This window comes from Chiloscyllium plagiosum, unplaced genomic scaffold, assembly GCF_037043375.1.
Source record: "Chiloscyllium plagiosum isolate Xiang-an unplaced genomic scaffold, Cpla_swu_hap1 HiC_scaffold_5, whole genome shotgun sequence".
NCBI classification, from domain to species: domain Eukaryota; kingdom Metazoa; phylum Chordata; class Chondrichthyes; order Orectolobiformes; family Hemiscylliidae; genus Chiloscyllium; species Chiloscyllium plagiosum.
In genome coordinates this window covers 127,457,394-127,484,635 of record NW_028270143.1, presented here as the reverse complement: position 1 = coordinate 127,484,635, position 27,242 = coordinate 127,457,394, and the positions used below count along the sequence as shown (strand labels likewise).

The 27,242-nt window shown below is 46.1% G+C and overlaps 1 protein-coding gene across 2 annotated transcripts in view; it reads left to right on the top strand.

Annotated features, from left to right (window-relative positions):
- parp10 (poly(ADP-ribose) polymerase family member 10) overlaps positions 1-2,794 on the top strand; it is a 53,798-nt gene extending 51,004 nt beyond the window's left edge. For both annotated transcript variants that reach the window (XM_043690906.2, XM_043690905.2), the window contains one exon: positions 172-2,794. In XM_043690906.2, coding sequence (XP_043546841.2) covers positions 172-464 — 293 coding nt within the window. In that variant the 3' untranslated portion in view covers positions 465-2,794. The remainder of the gene's footprint in view (positions 1-171) is intronic.
- Positions 2,795-27,242: the final 24,448 nt, after the last annotated feature.

Genomic DNA, 27,242 nt, shown 5'->3' with positions numbered 1-27,242 from the left:
CCATTCAGTCTCATCACATGACAATGGGATTTGGCGCCACAAATGGTGCATCATAAGTGCGATTAGTTGTTGCATTGGACTGGACCATTTCCGGTCGGTGCCTTTGGAGATTTGGGAGGGTGAGGGAGATATCAGGGAAACACTAACTGGTGTGGTTTGCTTCTCTTCCAGCGACCGTCTATGGGCAAGGCGTTTACTTTGCGGTTAATGCTGTTGTCTCAGCACAGGACCAGTACTCACCACCAAATGCCAAAGGACATAAGTTTGTGTTTGTGGCTAAAGTCCTGACTGGAACCTACACCAATGGCAAGGCCGAGATGAAGACCCCACCTCTGAAAGAGAACAGTGAGATGCCAGTCAGATATGACTCACTTGTCGACAACTCTGAGAAACCGAAAATATTTGTCATCTTCAATGACACCCAGGCGTACCCTCAGTACCTGATCACCTGCCAGAACAACTGATACCTTCGGACAACAGCTCCTCACGGACATTACTCTACTCTAGCTTTCTGCCATGTTCCAGAACAATCCCCTGCCCTCTGTACTGGTTGAACCATACCTGTCTCCCTGTGGCTGATGGGTAGACTATCCAGAGCAGGTTTGAACCAGCACACTGAGCCTTGCCTGAGTCAGGCAGTGGATAGTAACAAGTCCCTTCTCTGTCTTTAACACCCCCCCCCGCCGCTCACTGCCATTCTAGCTAGCTTTTTGAAGTCATCTGAAGTTCCTCACTCCACCCCGGCCATCCAGGAAAGAGAAACCTTTTTTCCCTCTGGGATGTATCTTGAGAAGTCCTTGCTGCCCACCTGATTGTGTAGGCCTACTTTCTGCTGGTGACTGTTTTGAGCAGACTGCCTTGTTCCCAGTCTTATGACATCTCTTTCCACATGGGGGGTGGGTGGGTATCTTTATTCGTTCATGGGATGCGGGTGCCTCTGTGTGTGTGTGTGGGCCAGTTTTTGTTGCCCCATATCCAATTGCCCTTGCATGGTTTTCTTGGTCGTTTCAGAAGGCAGTTAAGAGTCACCCACATTGCTGTGGGCCTGGAGTCACTTGGAGGCCAGACTGGGTAAGGATGGTGGATTTCCTTCGCTAATGGACATAATTGAGGCAGGTTTACAACAGTCACCGTTACAGAGACTAGCTCTCAATTCCACGCCTCTTCAATTGCAAGATTGGAACGTCGGTCCTCAGACCCACGAGCAGGTTTTTAGATTTAATATTTGGGGGAACCATCTGTTCCTCAAATGGACTTTTCAATTGGCAAAGATGACCTCCTCCTTACCATCTGAGGTTTGCGTGGGAGGTTGGGAGGAGCTTGGTTGATTGATTACTGGAGCGGGAAGAGGGTACGCAACGTCTGCACTGCAGCCGCCTCAAGGAAGTGGCTGTGTAGTTACAGCTTGAGGGGCAATTAGGGATGGCCAACAGAGACTGGCCCTGTCAGGAACCCCTCCCACATCCCAACAATTAGTTAGGACAGGTCTTCGGTGACTGCAGTCCCTGAACCACTCCAGTTTTGTCTCCCTGTGTAATGTTTGAATGTGGAAACTGCACAATGTCGAAACTGTGAATGCTTCCAACAGAGTCTGGGAATCCTCCCTTCCTAAATCCGAGATTACGGCATTCGCTCCATAAGGCGCTGGAGTCTTCCTGTGCAGAGGCAGGGGGCCCTCAAAATGGCTTGCTCTTTCGTTCGAAGCACATAAAGTCTTGCTTTTATTTCTTTTAAAATATAACATTTAAAGCATTTTGTGAGATATTTGATTCTTGTTGGTGGGAAATGGGCACATAAGATTTAACCTTTTGTTTTGAGTGTAAAGAACTTTCTTTGCTGGATGCTGGGGCTTGTGGGAGGGGGAGCGTGAGCAGTCACTATCGAGTTGAATGCTAAAGCTGATTGAGGGGCTGAATGGCCTTCTGCTTCTATTTCTTAGGAGCCTGGCCTTCAGGGGGGATCAGCTGCCCAGGGTGAGGGAGAGGAGTGTGGGGAGGGGTCAGCCATTGGTGAGATAGGGAGAAACAGAGTGAAATTAATTAGTGAGGCCGACTTCAGGGTCCTGCACCAGAATACTCCCAGGTGCTGGATTGGCTGAGTTCAGGCCGGTCAGTGCTGCTATTGACCTCAGTGCCTTAGGGTTGGGTGATGGGGAGTTGGTGGGGGGGGGGTAGGGGTGTGGTGATAAATGAATGGGGTTCCTTCTGCCTCCTCCACCCATCGACCTCCCACCTCTGACCATCAGTCAAGAAGAAATGTGTGTTAGAAAGCTGGGAGGATAGCAGGCAGACTCAGGTATAAAGGCCGAATGGCCTGCCGTTACTCTCAGTTGTGACTCTCTGAGTCATGCAGGACAGAACCAGACCCTTGGGTCCAACCAGTCCACCCCAAATATGTTCCCAAACGAAACCAGTCCCATTTTCCCTGTGTTTGATTCATATTCCTCTAAACGTATTTATGTATCTATCCAAATGTCTTTTAAATGTTGGAACTGAACCTGCATCTACCACTTCCTCTGTCAGTTCATTCCACACACGAACCACCCTCCGTGTGAAAGAGTTGTCCCTCGGGTCCCTTTTTAATTTTTCTCCTCTCACCTTAAACCTATGCCCCAGTTTTGAACTCCCCCCACCTCAGAGAACAGCCCTTTACCATTCACCTTATCTCAGGGTTGAAGTTCGGAGAATTGATTTTAAAATGTTTAAATAAACAAACAAACCAACCTGTTGCTGCATTGTGTGCCTCATGATAGATACATTCTGATTTAATTAAAAGTTCATCTTTGGCTGCCTGAGCCAGTGTTTCTAATTGTGATTTAATGTTGTGTATTGATTGACAGTGATCTAAATTTGTTGTTAGTATTTCACGTTTTATGTACTTTTGTGGTTTTAGTTGGGTCCAGCGTTGACTGAGCAGCTTTGGAAGCGGGGGAGCTGGTTGAGGGTACATTTATAGCTGGAAGTCTGTGTCTGTGGAGCTCCACATGTTTTTTGTGCTTCTGTGGAAACTGAACAGTCCACTCTCCTTCCTCTTAGCATCTCCTGATGTGAGTGGTCAGTCCCCTGTCCCCTGCCCCAGTCACTGACTTCACGCATTGATTTGTGCCCCTCGGTGTCAGCACTGACCGGGCAGTGTTAACGTTCCACCTTGTGACTTGCTCAGCGTGCATTCACTGAGGTGCTAAGGCAATGCTAAATTCGCTTCTCACGTGATGGACACCAAGATTTAATATTCCGAGGTTTCTTTCTGTTGTGCACTCGGTAGCTTTGACCTCATTCCTGGCCATGACCCTACCCGTTACCCTCTTAAGTGCAGTAGCTTACGCTCCACTGCATTCAGTCTCGTACTATTGTCAGTGTTTGGGCTGTTTTGTACAGCACCTCGAAGCTGAACAAATGGTGTGTTCCCCGGACCGCCATACTGTTTGTCTTTCTGTCTCTGAGGTGGCCTTTTTGATTTTGAAAAGAGCAGGTAGGATTGCAGCTCAGCTGAAGTTGAAACAAGCCTTCATATTGTAACCAACTAGGAAGAAAGGGAGGACTGCAGATGCTGGAGATCAGATTTCATATGAATCATATTGTAACCAAAAAGCTGCATCATTCTGCCATCCCGATGCTGCTTCTGTGATAATGTGTTCTCGGCTACTTTTCCACAATCATCAGATTCGGTGTAAGCACCTGAACTGGGTAATCACAGCGTTCAGCCCTTCCACCAAACTTTACCCAAACCTTCCCGATGAAGGGCTTTTGCCTGAAACATCGACTCTCCTGGTCCTCGGATGCTGCCTGACCTGCTCTGCTTTTCCAGCACCACACTCGCGACTTAACCTCTCCTTTTACAATCCGTGATCCCCAATGCCTTTCAACATCAGTTTGAAAACTTCAATTTCTCTACACCCCGCCTTCTGCCAAAGCATCTCCCTCCCCCACCAGCCTCAAATTGTGTGAAATACTTCCCTCCCAAATGGCCCATCCTGAATTTGAAGATAGCTATCCCTTTTGTTAGAAATGTGTCTTTCCCATTCTATACTGTGTGCACATCAAAAGGGTGCCTGGAGGCCAAGGTGAATACTTTATTAGAAATTACGGACTCTCATCCAACACTAACAATGCAGCAGGCTGTTATACCGCTGCAGACTCTGGGGTCACCGTCTCTGCAGACAACCCTCCAGGGTACCACCTCTCTCCATCTCCCAACCTCTCGTTCCCATTTGGCCCCCCAACGTCATTTAGATTAGATTAGATTACGTTACAGTGTGGAAACAGGCCCTTCGGCCCAACAAGTGCACACCGACCCGCCGAAGCGCAACCCACCCATACCCCTACATTTACCCCTTACCTAACACTAGGGGCAATTTAGCCTGGCCAATTCACCTGACCCTGCACATCTTTTGGAATGTGGGAGGAAACCGGAGCACCCGGAGGAAACCCACGCAGACACGGGGAGAATGTGCAAACTCCACACAGTCAGTCGCCTGAGGCGGGAATTGAACCCGGGTCTCTGGCGCTGTGAGGCAGCAGTGCTAATTTCTCCTGGTCTTCAGGAGTTCTCACCAGCCTTTGAGAGCAACACTGAGCTCTTCAAACGCCAAAACACACAACGGTGTCAGAAAGCAAAGTGTGGCGCTGACTAACCTCAACTGGCATTGGGTCAGGTGATCAAAAGCAGAGTTAAAATGGTGGCCTTAAGGCGAAAGCGAGCCAGAGGTGTGTGGGGAACATGGGGGCCAGACAGTGAGCAGTTGTAAGTTTGGAGATGCTCGAGGCTAGAACAATTGGGTGTCAAAATCCAGAGTACATTACATGGTTAGGTGATGTCCTGATGGAATATGGCCTGGGGAGACAATGGCTTACTGGTATAATCACTAGACTATTAAACCGGAGACCAATGCAATGTTCTGAAGTCTCTGGTTCGAATCCCACCACAGCAGATGGTGGAATTTAAATTCAACAAAAATCCTGAATTGAAAGTCAAGTGATGACTATGATCCATTGCCTGTTGTTGGAAAAACCCCATCTGGTTCACTAATGTGCTTTAGTGAAGGAAATCTGCTGTGCTGACCCTGTCTGGCCTATATGTGACTCCAGACCCACAGCAATGTGGTTGTCACTTACTTGCAGACCTGGCCAGTGATGCCCATATCCTGTGAATGAATAGAATGGAAAAACAGGCTGGTGATTGGCATTACCAAGGGGAGGGTGTGTTATTCCATCCCATGCCTTAGGGGTTGTTGACTGGGGCTTCTCTGTCCCCTACCTGCCCTTAAGAAGATGGAGGTGAGCTGCCTTCTTGAGCCACTGCAATCCATGTGCTGTGGGTTGACAGACAATGCCCTGAGGGAGGGAATTCCAAGATTTTGATCCAGCGACATTGAAGGAACAGCGATATAGTACCTGGTAAGAAGGGGGGTGGGTGGGGGTTAGCTTGCGGAACATGGTATTCCCAAATATCTGCTATTTTTGTCCTTCTAGATGGAAGTGGTCATGGGTTTGGAAGGTGCTGCCTTCAGAAGCTTTCTGCAGTGCAATATGCAGACAGTACACACTGCTGCTACTGAGCGTCGATGGTGGAGTGAGTGGATCTGGTGCCAGTCAAGTGGGCTGCTTTGTCTTCCAATGTGCCAGGTGTGACTCCAACCAATGGAGAGTTTTCCTCGATTCCCGTTGACTTTTGCTTGGGCTCCCTCATGCCAAGCTCGGTCAAGTGTGGACTTGACATCAAGGGCAGTCATTCTTGTATCAACTCTTCGGCTCTTTTCCGTGATTTTTGGACCAGTGCTGTGACAAGGTCAGGGGTTCCATTCATTGCAGGCTTATTGCTGAGTAAGTGCTGCCTGATAGATCTGTCAATGACACCTTCCATTACTTTGCTGCTGATTGAGAGTAGACTGATGAGATGGTAATTGGGCCGGATTACATTTGTGAACTAGATCCAGCTGGGCAATTTTCCACATTGTCGGGTAGGTGTCAGTGTTGTCGCTGCAGTGGCACAGCTTGGCTAGCGGTGGGGGTGGGGAGACTGGCTCTGGTGCTCAGCTCTTCAGTGCTGTAGCCAGGGTGCTGTCCTGTCCCAAGACCCTTTGCATGATCGGCTGTGATATTCCTTTTCCTTCGCGCACGGCTGTGGTCTTTTTGCTTGTCCTTCGTGGTTGTCAAGGTAACAACTACCTCATCCCTATTGGAGAAGGGAAAGTCTAATCCTGCCCCCACCCACCTGCCTGACTTGTCACATCCTGCGAGTGACTACTAACCTGCCCAGTAGCCTGAGCTGGGGAAAGCTGTGGGGTTAGGGGAGTGACTATTACTCTGATCCAAATGCCTAGCTCACTCTCCCTCTCACTGACGGCTCCGTCCCTGCTCTGCTGAGGGATTTTGAATTTTAAACCCTTGCTAAACGCTCCCAGCAACACTCTGAAGGTAGCACACCTCGCCCTCTGTTTAACCTCATGTATATTTGGTTGGTTCACTCAGAATCCAAAGGCCTGGATTAATGTTTGAGAGAGACGATAGTCGCAGGGCAGGGCTCGGTGAATCTCAAATCAGGGATAAACTAGTCATGTCATTAATAACCATCAGGAATAATTCCAATTGTTGCAAAAGTCCATCTGCTTCACTAATGCCCTTCAGGGCACGAGATTGCTGTCCTTACCTGGTTTGCGCCTCCACACCCATTGTAATCTGATTCTTTGAAAGTTCTGTCACATGAAGACAGGGTGGTTTAGGCGTTTAGTACGCTTACCTTCATTGCTCAGTCCTGTGAGTACAGGAGTTGGGACATCATGCTCAGGTTGTACAGGACATTGGTGAGGCCTGTTCTGGAGTACAGTATTGTGTACAGTTCTGGTCGTTACAGTAAGGTTATTATTAAATTGGAGAGGGTTCAGAAAAGAATTACCAGGATGTTGTTGGGAATGTTGGGTTTGAATTATATGAATAGACTGCACAGGCTTGGACTTTTTTCACTGCAGTTTAGGAGGTTGAGGGGCAACCTTACAGAGGTTTATAAAACCACAAGGGGCACAGATAAGGTGAATAACAATGATCTTTTCCCCAGGGTGGGGCAACTCAAAACTAGGGGCATAGTTTTAAGGCGAGGGGAGAAAGTTTTAAAAAACACACAAAGAGAAACTTTTTTCCACAGAGTTGTTCATGTATGGACTATTACAGGGAGGATGTGGAAGCATTGGAAAAGGTACAGAGGAGATTTACCAGGATGTTGCCTGGTCTGGAGGGAAGCTCTTATGAGGAAAGGCTGAGAGACTTGGGCCTGTTCTCATTGGAGAGAAGAAAGCTAAGAGGGATTTGATAGAGACATGCAAGATGCTCAGCGGATTAGATAGGTGGACAGTGGAAAGTCTTTTTCCTAAGATGGTGACATCAGCTTGTATGAGGGGGTGTAGCGATAAATTTAAGACAGATGTCAGAGGCAGGTTCTTTACTCAGACAGTGGTAAGGGTGTGGAATGCCCTACCTGCTAATGTAGTTAACTCCGTTACATCAGGGAGATTTAAACAATCCTTGGCTAAGCACATGGATGATGATTGGATAGTGTAGGGGGATGGGTTTAGATGAGTTCACAGGTCGGCCCAGCATTGAGGGCTGAAGGGCCTGTTCTGCGCTGTATGGTTCTATGTTCTTTTTTACTAAACTAGCAAATTAAATAAAGCTGAAAAGTTTAGGTTCTCGATTTAACCCCACTGTCCACTTTTGATGATTCACCTTACTTGTGAATATTTAGTTGGGTGATTCCTGGTGGTGGTGATGGTAGTTGGTCATTTTTTTAAAAAGTCACAGTGATTTTGGTGGTGGGGATGTCACTTAGTTGTGTGCGACAGCACTTCTGGCTTTGAGAACATAAAGGGAAACCAATAAAAATATGAGTATCTCGTGGGGCAGTGGAAGTGTGAAATTTTGATTTCCCTGCCTAACAAGAAACTATCCACCTTTATCTTAACGATACTCAGTGACCCTCACCTCCACAGTCTGCTGAGACAGGCAGTTCCAGAGTCACATGACCCTCTGAGAGAGAAGCAACATTCCCCTCCCCTTTGTCCTAAAGGGCAACCTCTAGGATTAAGACTGTCCCTTAATTCTGGACTGACCCACAAGAGGAAACACCTTTTTCACATTCACCTGGTCAGGACCATTTTGGATCAGACTTCCATCGCCTCACACCTGTCAAAGCAAAATACTGCAGATGCTGGAAATCTGAAACACAAACACAGAATGCTGGAGAAATTCAGCAGGTCTGGCAGCATCAGTGCAGAGAGAAACACAGTTAATGTTTCAAATCTGGCATGACTTCTTCTGAAGAAGGTGGTGTGATGTGATATTTCTGTGGTTGAATCAAGTCACCCCTCAATATTCTAAACTGCTGTAGGAACAGATGTAGCCAGTCCTGTTTAGACAGCACTGGACTGCCTCTGCTGCCTTAAGATTGATTTTTAATTAAGGAGACCAGAACTGTACGACATAGTCACAATGTGGTCTCACCAATGAGCCACCGCTAACAGACCATTCGGAAGTGTATGATCAATGCCGGCTGTGATAAATGATAGCACACCCATCGGTCACCCTTGTCACTTGCTGTTCCTACATACTAACCTTTAGAGTCTTAATCCCTCTGCACATTAGGATTCTGTGTCATCCTCCATTTGAGGAACACATTGCTTTTTCACTCTTTCTGCCAAAGGGAACTTACTTCACATTTTTCCACGTTATACTCCATCTGCCGGGTTTTTGTCCAATCATTTAACAATGATGCAGACTGGTATAGATAGATAATGTCATCACCGTGCATACTTTCCTACATCTCTCTGTGTCATCTGCAAATTTTACTGCCACATCTTCAGTCGCCTGGTTTAAATCATTGGTAGAAATTATACAAACTGGAGAGCCCAGTACAGAAGCCTACAGGGTACCACTTGTGACATTCCTGCCAATCAAAGGCCTGTTTTCTGGCAGATTGTCAGCCAAGTCTCCACACTAGCACAGAATCCTGTTTTATACAATAACCTTTGATGTGGCACCTTGTCAAATTCCTTCTGGAAAACCAAGCACTGGACATCTGTAGGCTCTTCTATGTTACTTCTTTCAAGGAATTCCAATAAATTAGTTAAATATCACTTCCTGTTCACAATACAATGCCTGATATTCCAGATCACCTTGAGTTTGCAGGAAAGATTTACAAGGATGTTGCCAGGGTTGGAGGGTTTGAGCTACAGGGAGATGCTGAATTGACCAGGGCTGTTTTCCCTGGAGTGGCGGAGGCTGAGGGGTGAGGTTTATAAAATTGAGGTTTATAAAATTGTGAGGGGCATGGATAGGGTAAATAGACAAAGTTTTTTCCCCCGAGGTGGGGCGGTCCAAAACTAAAGGGCATAGGTTTAGGATGAGAGGGTAAAGATTTAAAGGGGGCAATGTTTTCACGCAGAGAGAGTGGTGTGTGTATGGAATGAGCTGCCAGAGGAAGTGGTGGAGACTGGTCCAATTACAGCATTAAACAGGCAAATGGATGGGTATATGAATCAGAAGAGTTCAGAGAGATATGGACCAAGTGCTGGGAAATGGGACGAAATTTATTTAGAATATCTGCTTGGCGTGGATGAGGTCTGTTTCCGTGCAGTACAACTTTATGACTGTGAGAGGCATGTGAGAAATTCTTCAATGCATGATTTTAATCATTTCCTCATTAACGTGTAGTTTCCTGTTTTCTCCCTCCCTCTCCTTGTGAATACAGAGTTATATTTGCTACTTTCCACAACCCTTCTCTCTTTGTCGCCCTATATCCTTCTCTTATTCTCCTGATGGCTGTGGGTCATACACCCCCCTCTCTCTGTGTTGGACTCAGCAGCCTGGGTTCTGAATACATGGTTTTGAAGGAAAGAAGAATATCAGATTTTATAAGCTGGTGTAAGGAGGAATATGGTTCATCCAAATGGCTCTGACCATATGACCATGAGATTTAGGAGCAGAATTAGACCAATCAGCCCATTGAGTCTGCTCTGTCTTTGTATCATGGCTGATACGTTTGTCAACCTCGATCTCCTGCCTTCTGCCTGTGACCTTTGATCCCTTTACCAATCAAGAACCTATCCATCTTTGTCTTAAATACACTCAGTGACTTGGCCTCCAAAGCTCTCTGCGGCAACGATTTCCACAGGTTCCCCACCCTCCGACTGAAGAAGTTCCTCCTCGTCTCAGTTCTAAAGGGTCTTCCCTTCACTTTGAGGCTGTGCCCTAGGACCCTAGTCTCTCCTACTCGTGGGAAAATATTCTCCACTCTATCCAGACTCCTCACATTTCTGTAAGTTTCAGTCAGACTCCTCCTCCGCCCCCCCCCCCGTCATCCTTCTGAACTCCATCGACTACAGGCCCGGAGTTCTCAACAGCTCCTCGTAGAAAAAGCCCTTCAATCCTGGGATCTTCCTTGTCAACGATTTAGCAATGGCTTTGTGAAGTCCCTTGGTTATTGAAAGGTGCTGTAAAATGCAAGTTGTTCCTTTATTCATTCTGCTTTCTCTTGGCTTTCAGGGGTGTCAAACAGTGATACATGCCTCATGTTTCCACTGGTGTATGGGGGATGTCCTCCCAGACCCTTTGGAGAATGAGCTGTAAGGATTGACGTGAAAGAGGTTGATTCACTGCTACTCAGCAGAGCCTGAGCCCTGTTCGCTAAGTGTGTGGGTCTGGAAAAGCACAGCCAGTCAGGCAGCATCCGATGAGCAGGAGAATCGACGTTTCAATGTGGTCTTATTCCTGATGCTCAAAACGTCGATTCTCCTGCTCCTCAGATGCTGTCTGACCTGCTGTGCTTTACCGGCCCCACACCCATCAATTCTGATCTGAAAATGTGTTGCTGGAAAAGCGCAGCAGGTCAGGCAGCATCCAAGGAACAGGAGAATCGACGTTTCGGGCATAAGCCCTTCTTCAGGAATGAGGAAAGTGTGTCCAGCAGGCTAAGATAAAAGGTAGGGAGGAGGGACTTAGGGGAGGGGGGGTGAAATTGCGATAGGTGGAAGGAGGTCAAGGTGAGGGTGATAGGCTGGAGTGGGGTGGGGGCGGAGAGGTCAGGAAGAAGATTGCAGGTTAGGAAGGCGGTTTTGAGTTCGAGGGATTTGACTGAGACAAGGTGGGGGGAGGGGAAATGAGGAAACTGGAGAAATCTGAGTTCATCCCTTGTGGTTGGAGGGTTCCTAGGCAGAAGATGAGGTGCTCTTCCTCCAACCGTCGTGTTGCCATGGTCTGGCGATGGAGGAGTCCAAGGACCTGCATGTCCTTGGTGGAGTGGGAGGGGGAGTTGAAGTGTTGAGCCACGGGGCGGTTGGGTTGGTTGGTCCAGGTGTCCCAGAGGTGTTCTCTGAAACGTTCCGCAAGTAGGCGGCCTGTCTCCCCAATATAGAGGAGGCCACATCGGGTGCAGCGGATGCAATAGATGATGTGTGTGGAGGTGCAGGTGAATTTGTGGCGGATATTCTGATCTCCAGCATCTGCAGTCCTCACTTTCTCCCTCTGTGTGCTAAGGCTAACTAACCTATCATAATTCAGAATCCACAATAGGATATTGATTAAGGACAGAAGGAGATGTTATAAAGACGGGACATGGATATTCTGCGTAGTAATCGGTCTGGTTCGACATCTGTATAACCAGCACAGTACCTCACCCATCGCTGTGACTTCTCATCATTCGTCTGACTCACTTTCTTTCTCCACACTCTCCCTTAAAGCAATCACCTCAAAATGATAAACTCATGGCACAGAATGTTCTCAATGGTGTGATGTTCCTGTTGCTTGAACTGAAAGTACATGCACGAGTCGTTCTGCTATCACACATGTTTCGTTAATGCAAATTCGTTATAATGCGATTGACGAACTGGGGACACTTTCTAAAACGTGAACCTTTAAAGCGTGTATTGGTTATAATGTGATTCCTGCCCCGTTAGTTTAAACGGTGCTGCTATTACACGATTTTCTTATAACATGAGTTTGCTTGAGAACGGGAGTACCACATTATAACAGAGCCGACTGTATTCCACTTTGTCCATTTCCCTCAAGATTACAATTCATTAAAGCTCGCTGAATGAGAGGGGCGTAGATTTAAAGTGGTTTGCAATCACAGCAAGGGTAATGTGAGAAGAACATTTTCATGCAGTAAGTCACAGAGTCATAGAGATGTACAGCATGGAAACAGACCCTTTGGTCCAACCCGTCCATGCCAACCAGATATCCCAACCCAATCTAGTCCCACCTGCCAGCACCCGGCCCATATCCCTCCAAACCCTTGTGCGCTGCCTGAGAATGTGGTGGGGGAAGGTTCAACTGATGCACTCAATAAGTGACATTGGAGGATTATTTGGATTGACGTGGAGTACGAGGCCAACAGAAAAATGTGGTAGGTTAGCACCAGGGGGTAAAACTGGTGCTGGCACAGTGGGCAGAATGGCCTCTCTCTTGTAACGATTCTGGGAATCTGTAATGAAGTGCTGACTCCACAGTGCCCGGTGGTGAAACCCACTGTCAGCTGGTATTGCAGCCCCTTCAGGGTTTAAACTGTGGTGATGGGGTGGTGGGTGGAAACGAGAGTAGTAGGGCAACATGTGGAGTGATTGGGTAGAGGTTCGATGTTAGTAAGTCTAACAGGAAGAATAGGTAGGGCCAGGTAATGAACACAGCAGGACTGGTGGTCTGAAGTGTTTTTATTTCAATGCAAGGAGTATAGTAGGTAAGGTGGATGAACTTACAGCCTGGATTAGTACATGAAACTACAATGCTTGAGAAAAGGGCAGGACTAGCAGCTCAATGTTCCAGGGTTTATATGTTTCAGATGTGATAGAGAGGGATGTAAAAGGGATGGCGGAGTTGCATCACTAGTAAAGGACATGACACAGCCACACTAAGAAAGGAGATCTTGGAGGACATCTAATGAGGCAATATGGGTAGAACCCAGGACTAAGAAAGATGAGTCACTATGATGGGGTTATACTATAAGCCTCCATATAGCCAGCAGGAGTTAGGCGAAGAGATCTGTAAGCACATGATGGGAAGATGTAAAAATTACCAGGTTTTTGTAGTGATTTTAACCTCCTCAATATTGACTGGGATCTCCTTAGAGTTAGTAGTTTAGATTGGGGCAGAGTTTGTTAAGTGCATACAATATATAGATTGTCCAATAAGGGAATGGGCCTTTCTCAACCTGGTTTTGGGGAATCTCCTGGCCAGGAGATCAAAGTGTCAGTGATGGAGCATTTTGGGAGCAGTCACCATAATTCAGTAAGCTTTAAGATAGTGATGGCTATGGATAAGACTGGCCCTTGGGTGTAAGTGCTAAACTGGGGGGAGGCTAATTACAACAGGATTAGGCAGGAACTGAAGAAATCCGATGCCGGCAGCTGTTTGAGGGTAATCCCACATCTGACATGTGGGAGTCTTTTTAAGGCCAGCTGACCAGAGTTCAGGACCAGCATGCTCCTGTGAGGATGAAAGGTCAAGATAGGAAGTATCAGGAACACTGGATGACAAAAGGTCAAAGCATGAAGGAAGCATGTGTATGGTTTAGGAAGCCGAAATCAAATAAGACCCTTTTAGAGTATAAAGGGAACAGAAAAGAATTAAAACAGGAAACAAAGGGGCCATAGGATCCTTGGCATGAAAGATTAAGAAGAAACCCAAAGCATTTTCCACGAATATAAGGGAGCAAGAGGGTAGCTAGGGAAAGGGTCGATCCACTCAAGGACGAATGAAGGAATTTATGTGTGGAGCCAGAGGAAATGATGAAGTCCTTCATGTGTACTTAGATTTTTTTGTTTAGATTTAGACTTTATTGTCACGTGTACTCAAGTATAAAAGCACAGGGGCACGGAGAAAAGTGCATAATATCATTGCCCACAGTGCCATCTTGTACCACTTAAGTACAAAATCTTAAGAAAGAAACAAAGTTAAAAGTTAATCATCACAGTCTTTATTAGTATTAAGTAGAAAAATAATGTAATAAAGCTAGAAGTTCAAACACTAGTCTTTCCTAAATGCTTGGCCATACTAGGACCCCGCAAGGGCTTGATCTCCTCCACTTTGACACGCTTGCCCGCACTGGTTTGATCTCCCCTGCTCTCATCATCACTGCAGATGTCAGGGGAACCTCCATCGCAGTGTCAGGCTGACTCTGGGGATCTCAGACTGCCCAAGCCCGCCTTCGGTCTGAATGCTGGGCATTGGGAACTCACCCCCTCTAGCTGACCGCCAGTGAGAGCCCCAGCTACTGCCTCACCCTGGACCTCGAGCTGATCGTCAAAGTCTTCAACCAGCCCAACACTGCTCCAGAAGATACGTTAGTGGGAAAAACACTCACCAGCCTTTCCTTTCACTCTAACAGGAATATACTGTCTCTGGACCTTCGTTATCTAATTTCTGAAGGCTTCCCATTTCCCAGCCGTCCCTTTACCTGCGAGCATCTGCCCTCAATCAACGTTTGAAAGTTCTTGTCTATTACCGTCAAACTTCACCTTCCTCCAATTTAGAACTTCAACTTTTAGATCCAGCCTATCCTTTTCCATCACTATTTTAAAACTAATAGAATTATGGTTGCTGGCCCCAAAGTGCTCCCCCACTGACACCTCAGTCACCTCCCCTGCCTTATTTCCCAAGAGTAGGTCAAGTTTTGCACCTTCCCTAGTAGGTACATCCACAAACTGAATCAGAAAATGTTCTTATACACACTTAACAAATTCCACTCCATCTAAACCTTTAACACTATGGCAGTCCCAGTCTATGTTTAGAAAGTTAAAATCGCTATTATTCTTACAGATAGCTGAGATCTCCCTACAAATTTGTTTCTCAATTTCCTGCTGACTATTGGGGGAGTCCATAATACAATCCCAATAAGGTGACCATCCCTTTCTTATTTCTCAGTTCCACCCAAATACCTTCCCTGGATGTGTTTCTGGTAATATCCTCCCTCAGCACAGCTGTAATGCTATCCCTTATCAAAAATGCCACTCCCCCTCCTCTCTTGCCTCTCTTTCTATCCTTCCTGTAACATTTGTATCCTGGAACATTAAGCCGCCAGTCCTGTCTATCCCTAAACCATGTTTCTGGAATTGCTATGATATCCCAGTCCCATGTTCTTAACCATGCCCTGAGGTCATCTGCCTTTCCTGTTAGGCTCCTTGCATCGAAATAAATACAGTTTAATTTATTAATCCTACCTTGTTCTCTTCTTTTTTTCCTGTTTGCCCTGACTGTTTGATTTCCTCCTTTTCCCACCTGTACCAGTCTCAGACTGATCCCTTTCCTCACTATCTCCCTGAGTCCCAGCTCCTCCCCACCTTACGAGTTTAAATCCTCCCAAGCAGCTCTCGCAAATTTCCCTGCCAGTATATTAGTCCCCTTCCAATTTAGATGCAATCTGTCCTTCTTGTACAGGTCACTTCTACCCCAGAAGAGATTCCAATGATCCAAAAATGTGAATCCTTCTCCCCTGTACCAGCTCCTCAGTCACACATTCATCTGCTCTATCCTCCTGTAGCTCGTAGCACTGGAAGTAATCCAGATATTACTACTTTCAAGGACCTCCTTTTTAAATTCCTGCCTAACTTTCTAAATTCTCCCTTCAGAATCCCATCCTTTTCTTGTCCTGTGTCATTAGTTCCAATGTGTACAATGACCTCCTGCTGGCCCCTCTCCCCTTTGAGAATACTCTGCATCCTCTCTGAGACATCCTTGCCCTGGCACCAGGGAGGCAACACACCATTCTGATTACTCGCTGCCGGCCATAGAAACATCAGTCTGTGCCTCAGACTAGAGAATCCCCGATCACAATCGATCGCTTGGAACCAAATGTAACCCTCATTACATTAGAGTCTACATTGATGCCAGAAATGTGGCTGTTCTTGCTACATTCCCCTGAGAGTCCATTACCCCCTACATTTTCCAAAACAGCATATTTGTTTGAGATGGGGATAGCCACAGAAGACGCCTGCACTACCTGCCTCCCTCTCTTACCTTTCCTGGCAGTAACTCACCATCTGACTGTATCTGCTGTTTTTCTCCCTTCCTATAACTGCCATCCATCACACCCCTTTCCTGATTGCCTCTAACTGCTGCTCCAACCAATTCATGTGATCTGATAGGATTTACTACCGAAGACACTTCCTGCTGACATAATCATCAGTAACACTGAAATTCTCCCTAATCTCCCACATCTGATGGGAAGACCACATCAATAAAGTCCATCTTTGCACATTAACAAGCTACAAGACCCAGAAAATAGCACAGTCTTACTGCTCTAAAAAACACTGCTCCATTTGTAAAAGAATGCATTTATTGGCATAGTCAGCATGGCTTTATTGGGAGCAGGTCTTACCTTACAAAACTGAGTGAGCTTTTTGAGGAAGTGACAAAGATGATTGATGATGGTAAGGCAGTGAAAGTTGTCTACTAATGGGGTAAGTTGGCAAATTGGATACAAAATTGGCTTGGTCTCAGAGACAGAAAGTAGTTGTAGAGGGGTGTTTTTCTGACTGGAAGTCTGTGACCGGTGATGTTCCACAAAGATCAGTGCTGGGTCCTCTGTAGTTTATGTTTTATATAAATGATTAAAATAAAATGTAGGTAGTCTGATTGGTATGTCTACAGATAACTTTGCATGCAAATCTGGTCTCCCTCCTACTGGAAGAATGTTGTGAAACTTGAAAGGGTTCAGAAAATATTTACAAGGATGTTGCCAGGGTTGGAGGATCTGAGCTATAGGGAGAGGCTCAACAGGATGGGTTTGTTTTCCCTGGAGTGTCGGAGGCTGAGGGGTGACCATATAGAGGTTTAAAAAAATCATGAGGGGCATGGATAGGGTAAATAGGCGAAGTCTCTTCCCTTGGTTGGGCAGTCCAGAACTAGAGGGCATAGGTTTAGGATGAGAGGGGAAAGATATAAAAGAGACCCAAGGGGCAATGTTTTCATGCAGAGGGTGGTACGTGTATAGAATGAGCTGCCAGAGGATGTGGTGGACACTGGTACAATTGCAACATTTAAGAGGCATTTGGATGGGTATATGAATAGGGAAGGTTGGGAGGGATATGGGACGGATGCTGGCAGGTGGGACTAGATTGGGTTGGGATATCCGGCCGGCATGGATGGGTTGAACTGAAGGGTCTGTTCCTGTGTTGTACATCTCTATGACTCTCTGAAAATTGGTGGAGTTGTGATTAGTGAAGAAGATTGTAAAAGTTTATAGCAGGATATAGATCAATTTGGAAAGTTGGGCAGAGAAATGGCAGATGGAGTTTAATATGAACAAATTTGAGGTGATGCATTTTGGGAGGTCAATGCAAGTGGAAAGTACATAGTAAAAGACAGGACCCTGAGGAGCAAAGATACTGGGGTGCAGGTCTGTAGCTCCCTGAAAGTGGCAACACAAATTGGTAACGTGATAAAGATGGTGTATTAGCGAGTCTTGAAAAGATTCATCTGAGGCCCACTGAAGAAGTTACCTAGTAGGGCAACGAAACATCTGGAAATGAACCTTGCAGCTCAGCGAGCAAACCTACACCCAAAAGGTGGTGTATGATACGCCTGCCTTCATCAGTCGGGGCATTCAGTTTAAACGTTGGCAAATCATGTTGCAGCTGTGTAACACTTTAGTTCAGCCACGTTTGGATATTGTGTGCAGTTCAGTTCCCCATGCTATAAGAAGGATGTGGAGGCTTTGGAGAGGTTGCGAAAGAGGTTTATTGGGATGTTGCCTGGATTGGAGTGTATTAGCTATACACTTATTAGCTATTAGGTTGGACAAACTTGGATTGTTTTCACCAGAATCTGAGGTTGAGGGGGTGACCTGATCAAAGTGTATAGAATTATATATAGGCATGGATAGGGTGGATAATTGGTGTCTTTTTCCCTGGAGGGAGGGGGGGGGAGAATGTCAAATATTAGGGCAGCATAGGAGGGAAATGTTTAAAGGAGATATATAAGGGCGATTATTTTACACAAAAGATGGTGGGTGCCTGGAATGTGCTTCTAGTGGAAGTGGTAGAAGCAGACAAGATGACAATATTTAAGAGATACTTATACAGGCAAGGAATGGAGAGACACTGCCTGTGTTCAGGCAGATGGGATTAGTTTAGAATGGTATCATGGTCGGCACAGGCATGGTGGGCCGAAGGGCCTGTTCATATGCTGTATTGTTCTACGTTCTAAGTTCTAACATGATAATAGTTTCCTGTCCACTTCTGGAGGAACTGAAAGGACAAAGGGAGCATCGGTGTCACTCTCACATTTCAATGTCACGGCTGAATACTTCACATTATATTAGTTCCACTTTATTCATTGTTACTAAGACTGGCTGAGTCAGGAGGTTAGATGTACTGGCACACATGACCATAGTTTAGTCACGGAGTTAAACTTACAGGTTTAAGTTAATCAGGAGGTTAAACGCACTGGCACACATGGACGTAGCTTATTCACGGAGTTAAACTTACAGGTTTAAGTTAATCAGGAGGTTAAATGTCCTGGCACCCATAGAATCCCTACAGTGTGGCCCAATGCATCTACACTGACCCTCTGAAGAACATTCCATCCAGACCTGTCCCCCTGCCCTATCGCTGAAACCCTGCATTTCCCATGGCTAACTCACACATCCCTGGACACTATGGGCAATTTAACACAGCCTATCCACTTAACTCGCACATCTTTGGATTGTGGGAGGAAACTGGAGCAAACTCACAGGGTGGATGTGCAAACTCCACACAGCCACCCAATGCTGGAATCGAACCTGGGTTCCTGGCGCTGTGAGACAACAATGCTAACCACTGAGCCACAACTTAGTCAGGGAGTAAATGTACTGGCAGATGTGAGTGTAACATTGCGTGCAATGTGGAAACTCCAGGATTAACAAATTGTGTGGAGACCGTGGTGGGCTTTACATTGGTTTCACAAGTCGGCACAATGTTGAGGGCCGAAGGGCCTATACTGTGCTGTAATGTTCTATGTTCTATGTCATCTTACCTGAGAGACCTAGGAATTGGGAGCCTGGGCTGAGGATAAATTGAGGTCCAGGCTTAGGGCCTGTTAGGAGCAACTGATAGGAGAGATAGAGCCGGGCATTCTAGACAGCAGGGGAAGTAACCTATCATTTTGGATTCGAGTCTGTGGCCGTAGAAATGTTTGGTTACCCATCATTTTGGCTCTTTCAGTCTTCTTTAGGCACCACACCCCTGTACAATGAATTACCCATCATTCCATAGTCTTGCCTCTTAATGCATTTCCCAGAGGAACTCTCACTCCTCAGAATTCCACTTGGAGGACACATCTTACTCAGGAGACTCCTGTAAGATGTGCCTGTTTCTACTTGACTGGTGGTTACCCATTCACACTGTCATCCTGCAGATCCTTAAATTGGGACTTGACCCTTTCTGAAAGTGTGCTATCCACAAAGCTCACAAGGAGCAGGCTTGAAGGGCCGATTGACCTCCTCCTTCACAGACGTGTTGCCATGACAGCAGCTCTTGTGAAACCTGGAGCTTGACCTTCTGTCATTGTTGACACTTGCCCCACGTGCGATATCTAGGACACAGAAAGCATCCTCGAGCTCCCACATGTTACAGGATGTTGAACCAGGTTAAAACTGACCCATCGTTCCTCTATCAGATAATATACCTGACTACAATTAACAAACATTATTAGTTTAAAAAAAAGGAAAACTCAACAACTACTCACGTCATTTCAGTTGGTGTCACTTAAATGTAGGAAAGTTAACTGAATCGTTTAGTTAATTATTTTATTTTAATTTTTAATTTCCCAGTTCCTTAGACTAATCCACTTCCTAACTTTGTCAGAAAGGAAACAAGGTGTCAATACTCTTCAGTCAATCAACTCACTGCCTTCCTGAGATTCCAGTTTGAGAATGCCAAATCCTACTCCCGCTGCCCAGTTTCTCCAAGCGTATATATAGGCCCCAAGCCTGGGCTTCACTTTATCCTCTCCAGCTCCCAGTTCTTGGTCTGCTCTGACAGTCAGTTCTCTCAGGTAAGTGGCCCTGAACATTATTCTTTCCCTGGAGCTCCTAGTGCTCTGCTCAGGTAAGTTTGTGGGATAAAGAAAAATTAAAAAGTGAGGCTAGGTAGCTCACAAACGGTGACCATGAAACAATGGAACCATGGTTCAATAACGTCCTTCAAGGGAGTTGAGGGCTATAAGGAGCCAGCACTAAAGAGAAGTTGAGGCCTGGGGAAGATTAGCCATGATCTTGTTGACTTGCAATGCAGGCTTGAAGGGCCAAATGTTGGGGTTGAGAGTGTGTTGCTGGAAAAGCACAGCAGGTCAGGTAGCATCCGCGGAGCAGGACAATCGACGTTTCAGGCCGGAGCCCTTCATCAGGAATTGAAGGGCCAAATGGCCGACTCATGATCCAATTTTCTCATGTTCTTGTGTTTCGGAAAATATATCCTTGAAGGAAAAGAAATCTTGCCCGGTCTGGCCTCGAGGAGACTCCAGACCCGCAGTGATGTCGTTAGCTCTTACCTGTCCATTGGAATGACCCAGCCAGCCACTCTACTGGGACACTGATGTCCTGTGAATGAAGAAAATTGAAAAAAAAACAGTGTTGAAGGAGAGCATACAACAACCTGAAGAAACTTAGAGAACAATCCATCAACAATCTAATATCCACCCTTGTGACCTCCCTCCTGAGTCTGGAATGTGATGCTGATGTAGCATTAACAGATCTGAGAGGCTGCCATTAAACTCTGACACATTCACAAAGACTTTTCGGTTTCTCTTGGGATCAACTGAAATAATTTGCAGGATTAGCCTTTGTGTGGCAGGACATGTCTCATTCCTTCTGTTCCCAACTGAAGAATGTTCACGTCACTCGGAAAAGGACACCTCTTCCCTCCACCCTGTAACTTTAATGATCCCTTTGTTATTTGACAATATTGAGCATTCCCGGCATTCCTAACATTTGCACTCATTATTCATCCCTCAACGTTCAAGCGAGCTGTCATCGCTGTAGAGAAATCCGGCAGATTTCCCCCGAGTGCTGGGGTGCAGGGGCTATTCCTAGCAGACAGCTGTCCCTTGAATTCACACAGAGGAGCCCTCCATTACAGCCCTCTCTTACAGAACAGTGTCTGTCACTTAGTGAGGGTGTTGAAAGCTTTGGAAGAGACACATGGCTCAAGGTCATCAGAAAATCCACAGGACAATGCCAAATAAGCACTCTATCACCACAAAGTTATGTTAGCACCAAAGCTGTTGAGATATACCCACTTGCATAGAATAGACATTAATCTCACTGTATGCTGATATTTATGTTGCTAAATTAATTCGCAAAGATGATTCCAAGTGGTACTCATTGCTAAAGTCAACACAGAGCTCCACTTATTTTTACAGTCAACCTACTCGGAGATGTTGTCAAACACATCTGGCCCTCCTGGTGCACCAGCACTTGTACAATGAAAACAGTTACCCGTGCACACATCAAAGCATTAACTCTGTCTCTCTCTCTCTGTGCAGATTTTGCTGAGTTTCTTCATCATTCCCTGTGTTCATTTCAGATCTGCAGCCTCCGCAGTGCTTAGCTTTTCTGTTTCTCACTATAACAAGCTTCAGGATCATCTCTCTGGTCTCTGAGGTTAGTTGCCTGACCCTTAGGGCTAGCCGTCCCTGGCGAGCACCGTGTGGTACCACTCAGAGGAGAAGCTTCTCCCAGTGCGCTGGCTAACTTGAGAAAGTCATAGAGATGTACAGCACGGAAACAGACCCTTCGGTCCAACCCGTCCATGCCGACCAGATTTCCCAACCCAATCTAGTCCCACCTGCCAGCACCTGGCCCATATCCCTCCAAACCCTTCCTATTCATGTACCCATCCAAATGCCTCTTAAATGTTGCAATTGTACCAGCCTCCACCACGTCCTCTGGCAGCTCATTCCATACACGTACCACCCTCTGCGTGATATCTTTTATATCTTTTCCCTCTCACCCTAAACCTATGCCCTCTAGTTGACAGGTGATTTGATTGATGTTTCCAGGACATTAAGGGAATCAGATGGACACAGAAGGAGAAACTATTTCTCATGGTCAGAGATGCCAGCAATTTTTATTCCTGATGAAGGGCTTTTGCCCGAAACGTCGATTTTGCTGAAGCTCCTCGGATGCTGCCTGAACTGCTGTGCTCTTCCAGCACCATTGATCCAGAATCTGGTTTCCAGCATCTGCAGTCATTGTTTTTACCTCAGCAATAAGAGCCAGTCCAGTCAGGAGTGGTATTAGGAAACGTTGATCCATATAAAGGATGGTAGAGGTGTGACATGTTCTGCAAATGACAATTTGTACCAAAGCAATTCTTAACTCAGTAAGTTCTTAACTGAAGTGTATACCCTGAGTTACTGAGGACTGAGATGGTGTATATCCTGAGGCATTGAGGATTGAGATGGTGTACACCCTGACACATTGAGGACTGAGATGGTGTATACTCTGAGACATTGGAGACTGAGATAGTGTACACCCTGAGATATTGGGGACTGAGATGGTGTATACCCTGAGACATTGGGGACAGAGATAATGTATACCCTGAGACATTGGGGACAGAGATAGTGTATACCCTGAGATATTGTGGACTGAGATGGTGTATACCCTGAGACATTGGGGACAGAGATAGTGTATACCCTGAGATATTGTGGACTGAGATGGTGTATACCCTGAGACATTGGGACTGAGATAATGTATACCCTGAGGCATTGGGGACTGAGATGGTGTATACCCTGAGACATTGGGGACTGAGATGGTGTATACCCTGAGACATTGGGGATTGAGATAGTGTATACCCTGAGATATTGGGGACTGAGATGGTGTATACCCTGAGATACCGGGGACAGAGATGGTGTAGATCCTGAGGCATTGAGGACTGAGATGGTGTATATCCTGAGACATTGGGACTGAGATAATGTATACCCTGAGGCATTGGGGACTGAGATGGTATATACCCTGAGACATTGGGGACTGAGATAGTGTGTACCCTGCAACCTTCAGTGTTTCACTGTTGAGATTCTCACGTTTTCACTTTGGCTGGATTTGCCCACATTTCTCACCGTTAGCCAAATGGTTCGGACAGTGGGAAATTTCCACAGCCCAGTGTCCTAGCAGACCCAGAGCAGCAGCACAATCAGACGAGGAAGATTCAGGAGTATAGGAAGTTGGAGCAGGAGAGGCCATTCAGCCCTTCAAGCCTGCTCCACCATTTAATACCGTCATGGCCCATCTCGTCCTAGCCTCAACTCCTCTTTCCTGCCCGCGCTCTATAACTCTTCAACCTCTTACAAATTAAAAATCTGTCTATCTCCTCCTTAGTTTACTCTTCATTGCCCCACAATAGTACACATCCTATGTCTTCAATCCTCTTTAACATCTAATGTGCCTCAATTAGATCTCCTTCTATTCTTCTAAACTCCAGAAAGTATAGGTATAAGCTGCTCCATCTCTCTACATAAGACAAGCCCCTCACCTCTGGAGATGAAAATGTGTTGCTGGAAAAGCGCAGCAGGTCAGGCAGCATCCAAGTAGCAGGAGAATCAACATTTCGGGCATGAGCCCTTCTTCAGGAATGAGGAGAGTGTGCCCTACCTTTTATCTTAGCCTCCTTGGCACACTCTCCTCATTCCTGAAGAAGGGCTCATGCCCGAAACGTCGATTCTCCTGTTCCCTGGATGCTGCCTGACCTGCTGCGCTTTTCCAGCAACACATTTTTAAGCTCTGATCTCCAGCATCTGCAGTCCTCACTTTTTCCCTCACCTCTGGAATCAATCTGAGCTGCCTCCAATGTAACTACACCCCTGCGAGAGTAAGATCCAGTGAAGTCAAAACCTGCAGCAGGCAGCATGAAATGGTCTTCACAATCCCAGTCTGGTTTTTGAAAAGGGTTTCCTTATTTGCAGTTTTTGAGAAGATTTGTAGCTCAGGGTGTGAATCAGGTTGTAAGTTTGCTCGCTGAACTTGGGGTGTTTGTTCTTAGATGTTTTGTCACTGAGCCTCCGGTGATGTGCTGCTATTCTGTCCCACTTGCTAGTTATGTGAGGTGGGTGGTAATCATTTCCAGTTCTGATTCTTAATGTATGGGATCTCAAGAGGAATCTGCAAATTCAAAAATGTTCAAAATGAGCGCAAGGGCAGGTGAACTCAAAGTAAAACAAAGAATTGTGGATGCTGGAGATTTGAAACAAAGCAAAATAGGAATTTATAGAGTCATAGGGATGTACAGCACGGAAACAGACCCTTCGGTCCAACTCGTCTATGCTGACCAGATATCCCAACCCAATCTAGTCCCACCTGCCAGCACCTGGCCCATAACCCTTCCTATTCACATACCCATCGAATTTCTGGAGAAACTCAGCAGATCAAGAGAAGTCATAGAATGATGGAATCCTGACAGTACAAAAACAGGCCATTTGGCCCATTGGGTCTACACCAACCTTCTAAACAGCATCCCACCCTAACTTACGTCTCCATCATATCCCTACATTGGGATTTACCATGGATAACCCATCTAGCCTGCACATCCCTGGATACTATGGGCAATTTCCCAGGGCCAATCCACCGAACCTGCATATTTTTTTAGATTAGATTACTTACAGTGTGGAAACAGGCCCTTCGGCCCAACAAGTCCACACCGACCCGCCGAAGCGCAACCCACCCAGACCCATTCCCCTACATTTACCCCTTCACCTAACACTACGGGCAATTTAGCATGGTCAATTCACCTAACCTGCGCATCTTTGGACTGTGGGAGGAAACCGGAGCACCCGGAGGAAACCCACACAGACACGGGGAGAATGTGCAAACTCCACACAGTCAGTCACCTGAGGTGGGAATTGAACCGGCGTCTCTGGCGCTGTGAGGCAGCAGTGCTAACCACTGTGCCACTCTTTGGATTGTGGGAGGAAACCGGAGCACCCAGAGGAAACCCACGCAGACACGGGGAGAATCTGCAAACTCCACACTGTCATTCAAGGGAGAAATCGAACCTGGGTCCCTGGTGCTGTGAGGAAGTCATACCAGGCTCAAGGTGTTAACTCTGTTTCTCTGTAACTCTTCACAGACGTCACCAGGCCAACTGAGCTTTTTTTTATTCACTCATAAATTGTGGGAATCTCTCGCTAGACCATCCCTAATTGCCCAGAGTCAGCCACATTGTTGTGGGTCCAGAGTCCCAGGTAAGGATGGCAGTTTCCTCCCCTAAAGGACATTAGCAAACTAGATGGGTTTCCTCCGATAATCGGCAATCATTCAACTCTTAATTCCCAATTTTTATTGGATTCAAATTCCACCAGGATTCAAACCCAGGTCCCCAGAGCATTACCTGGGTCTATAAATAGTCCAGTGATAATACCGCTAGGCCATCACCTCCCCTAATTCTCCTGTAGTATCTGTTCTGTTTGTCACCCAGTGCCTGTCCCCATATTCATGCGATTGGTCACAAAATATGTCAATGTCCACTCTTCATTGCACGTCATTGGAATGTGCAGAGTTTTCCCTTGCCTGAGATAAAAACAGACAATGCTGGAGAAACAGAGTTTCTCTCCTTTACCAACATTAACACTCTCTTTTGCTCCCTCCCCTTCCCACTCTGTAAAAACCCCCACTAGTGTCCAGCCCCTTACAGTCGGCTCTTCATTCCACAATTTGCATCGGTTTGCGAAACATCCCCCTCATCTCGAACATGTTCCAAATTAGCAAACAGGCATATTTAAAATCAGACAAGGAAACACAATCCTAATGATTTTTTTCGTTTCTCTGCTGAAACCCAGCTGTGTCCTACAGCTTAATCTTCAGTTCCAGGAAACTGGAGGATGGTCTTGGACATGTGACAACTCCAGTTACAGGGCAAATTCCTGATTGAGATTCCACCAGCGATGATCCAAATACCCAAAACAGCCACGATATTGAGCGCAGAGCTGGATGGATTAAATACAGCACGATATTCCAAATTCTCAACAAGACTAAAGGTTGGGACAGTTGCATTGTAACTTAGCAGGAGGCTGGAAGAACACGGCAAATCAGGCTCCTGTTTATCTATCCTGGATTCCAACATCTGCAGTTTCTTGGTCTCTCATGTTCTAATTTAAGCAAAACAGAATGAAGGTGGAACTGTCCTCTTTGGCATTAAAGAGAATAAATAAATCCAAGTTGTAATCTATCTATCTACTGATATCTGAAGAAAAATATTTTAGGACTGGTTTAACAATTGATATGGCACAGTTATTATTATTCCTGCCTGTGAGACAGAAACTCTGGGTTCAAATCCCAATCCAAGATTGGAAAGCCCAAGGCAGATACATTTATAAATATAGCCAAACAGGTGAGTTTCCTGGTCAGTTTAGAAACAGATCATAGGAACACCAGGAGGCCATTCGGCCCCTTGAGCTTGCTGTGCTGTTCAATCTGATCATGGCTAATCCCAACTTGTTTCCCCCTTCTCCCCACAATGTTTGACCAGCAGAACTATATCTAATTCCTTCTTGCTTTGCCACTTTCTGAGGCATGGAACACCACATGCTCAGCACTCTCAGTTTGACTGAGATTGAGGACTCCTGATATTTTAACCTCCAGAAACAGGCTGGTCCGTTGGGAAGACACAGGTGGAAGCATGTGCTTTGCCTATCATGGGCCCCACTGGGCTTGACGAACAAAGGAGAATAGTGGTTCTCAGTTTCCAACAACGGACAGGAACAGGGATTTTCTTTTATAACTGACCTGTTCAGGAATGTCTTTATGCAAATTGGAGGTAAGGGGTGATTGTGATTGGAAGTCTGTGACCAGTGAAGTACCACAGGGATTGATGCTGGGACCCTTATTTACATTAACCACTTGGATGTAAATGTCGAAGGTGCAATTAGTGCAGGTGACACACAAAATGTCGATTGTGAGGAGGATGGTCCTCAGAATACAGTCTGGTAAATTGGGCAGAGCAATGGCAGATGGAATTTAATCCCAATAAGTGTGAGGTGGTGCATTTCAGGATGTCTAATAAGGGAGGGATATACACAATGTATATGTAGGTCCCTAGGGACTACTGAGAAACAAAGGGACCTTGGTGTACAAGTTCATAGATCCCTGAGGGTATCTGCAGAGGTAGACAGGGTGGTGAAGGTAGCATATAGGGGTGCTTGCTTTTATGAGAACATAGAACATTACAGCGCAGGACAGGCCCTTCGGCCTTCGATGTTGCACTGCCCTGTCATACTAATCTGAAGCCCATCCCA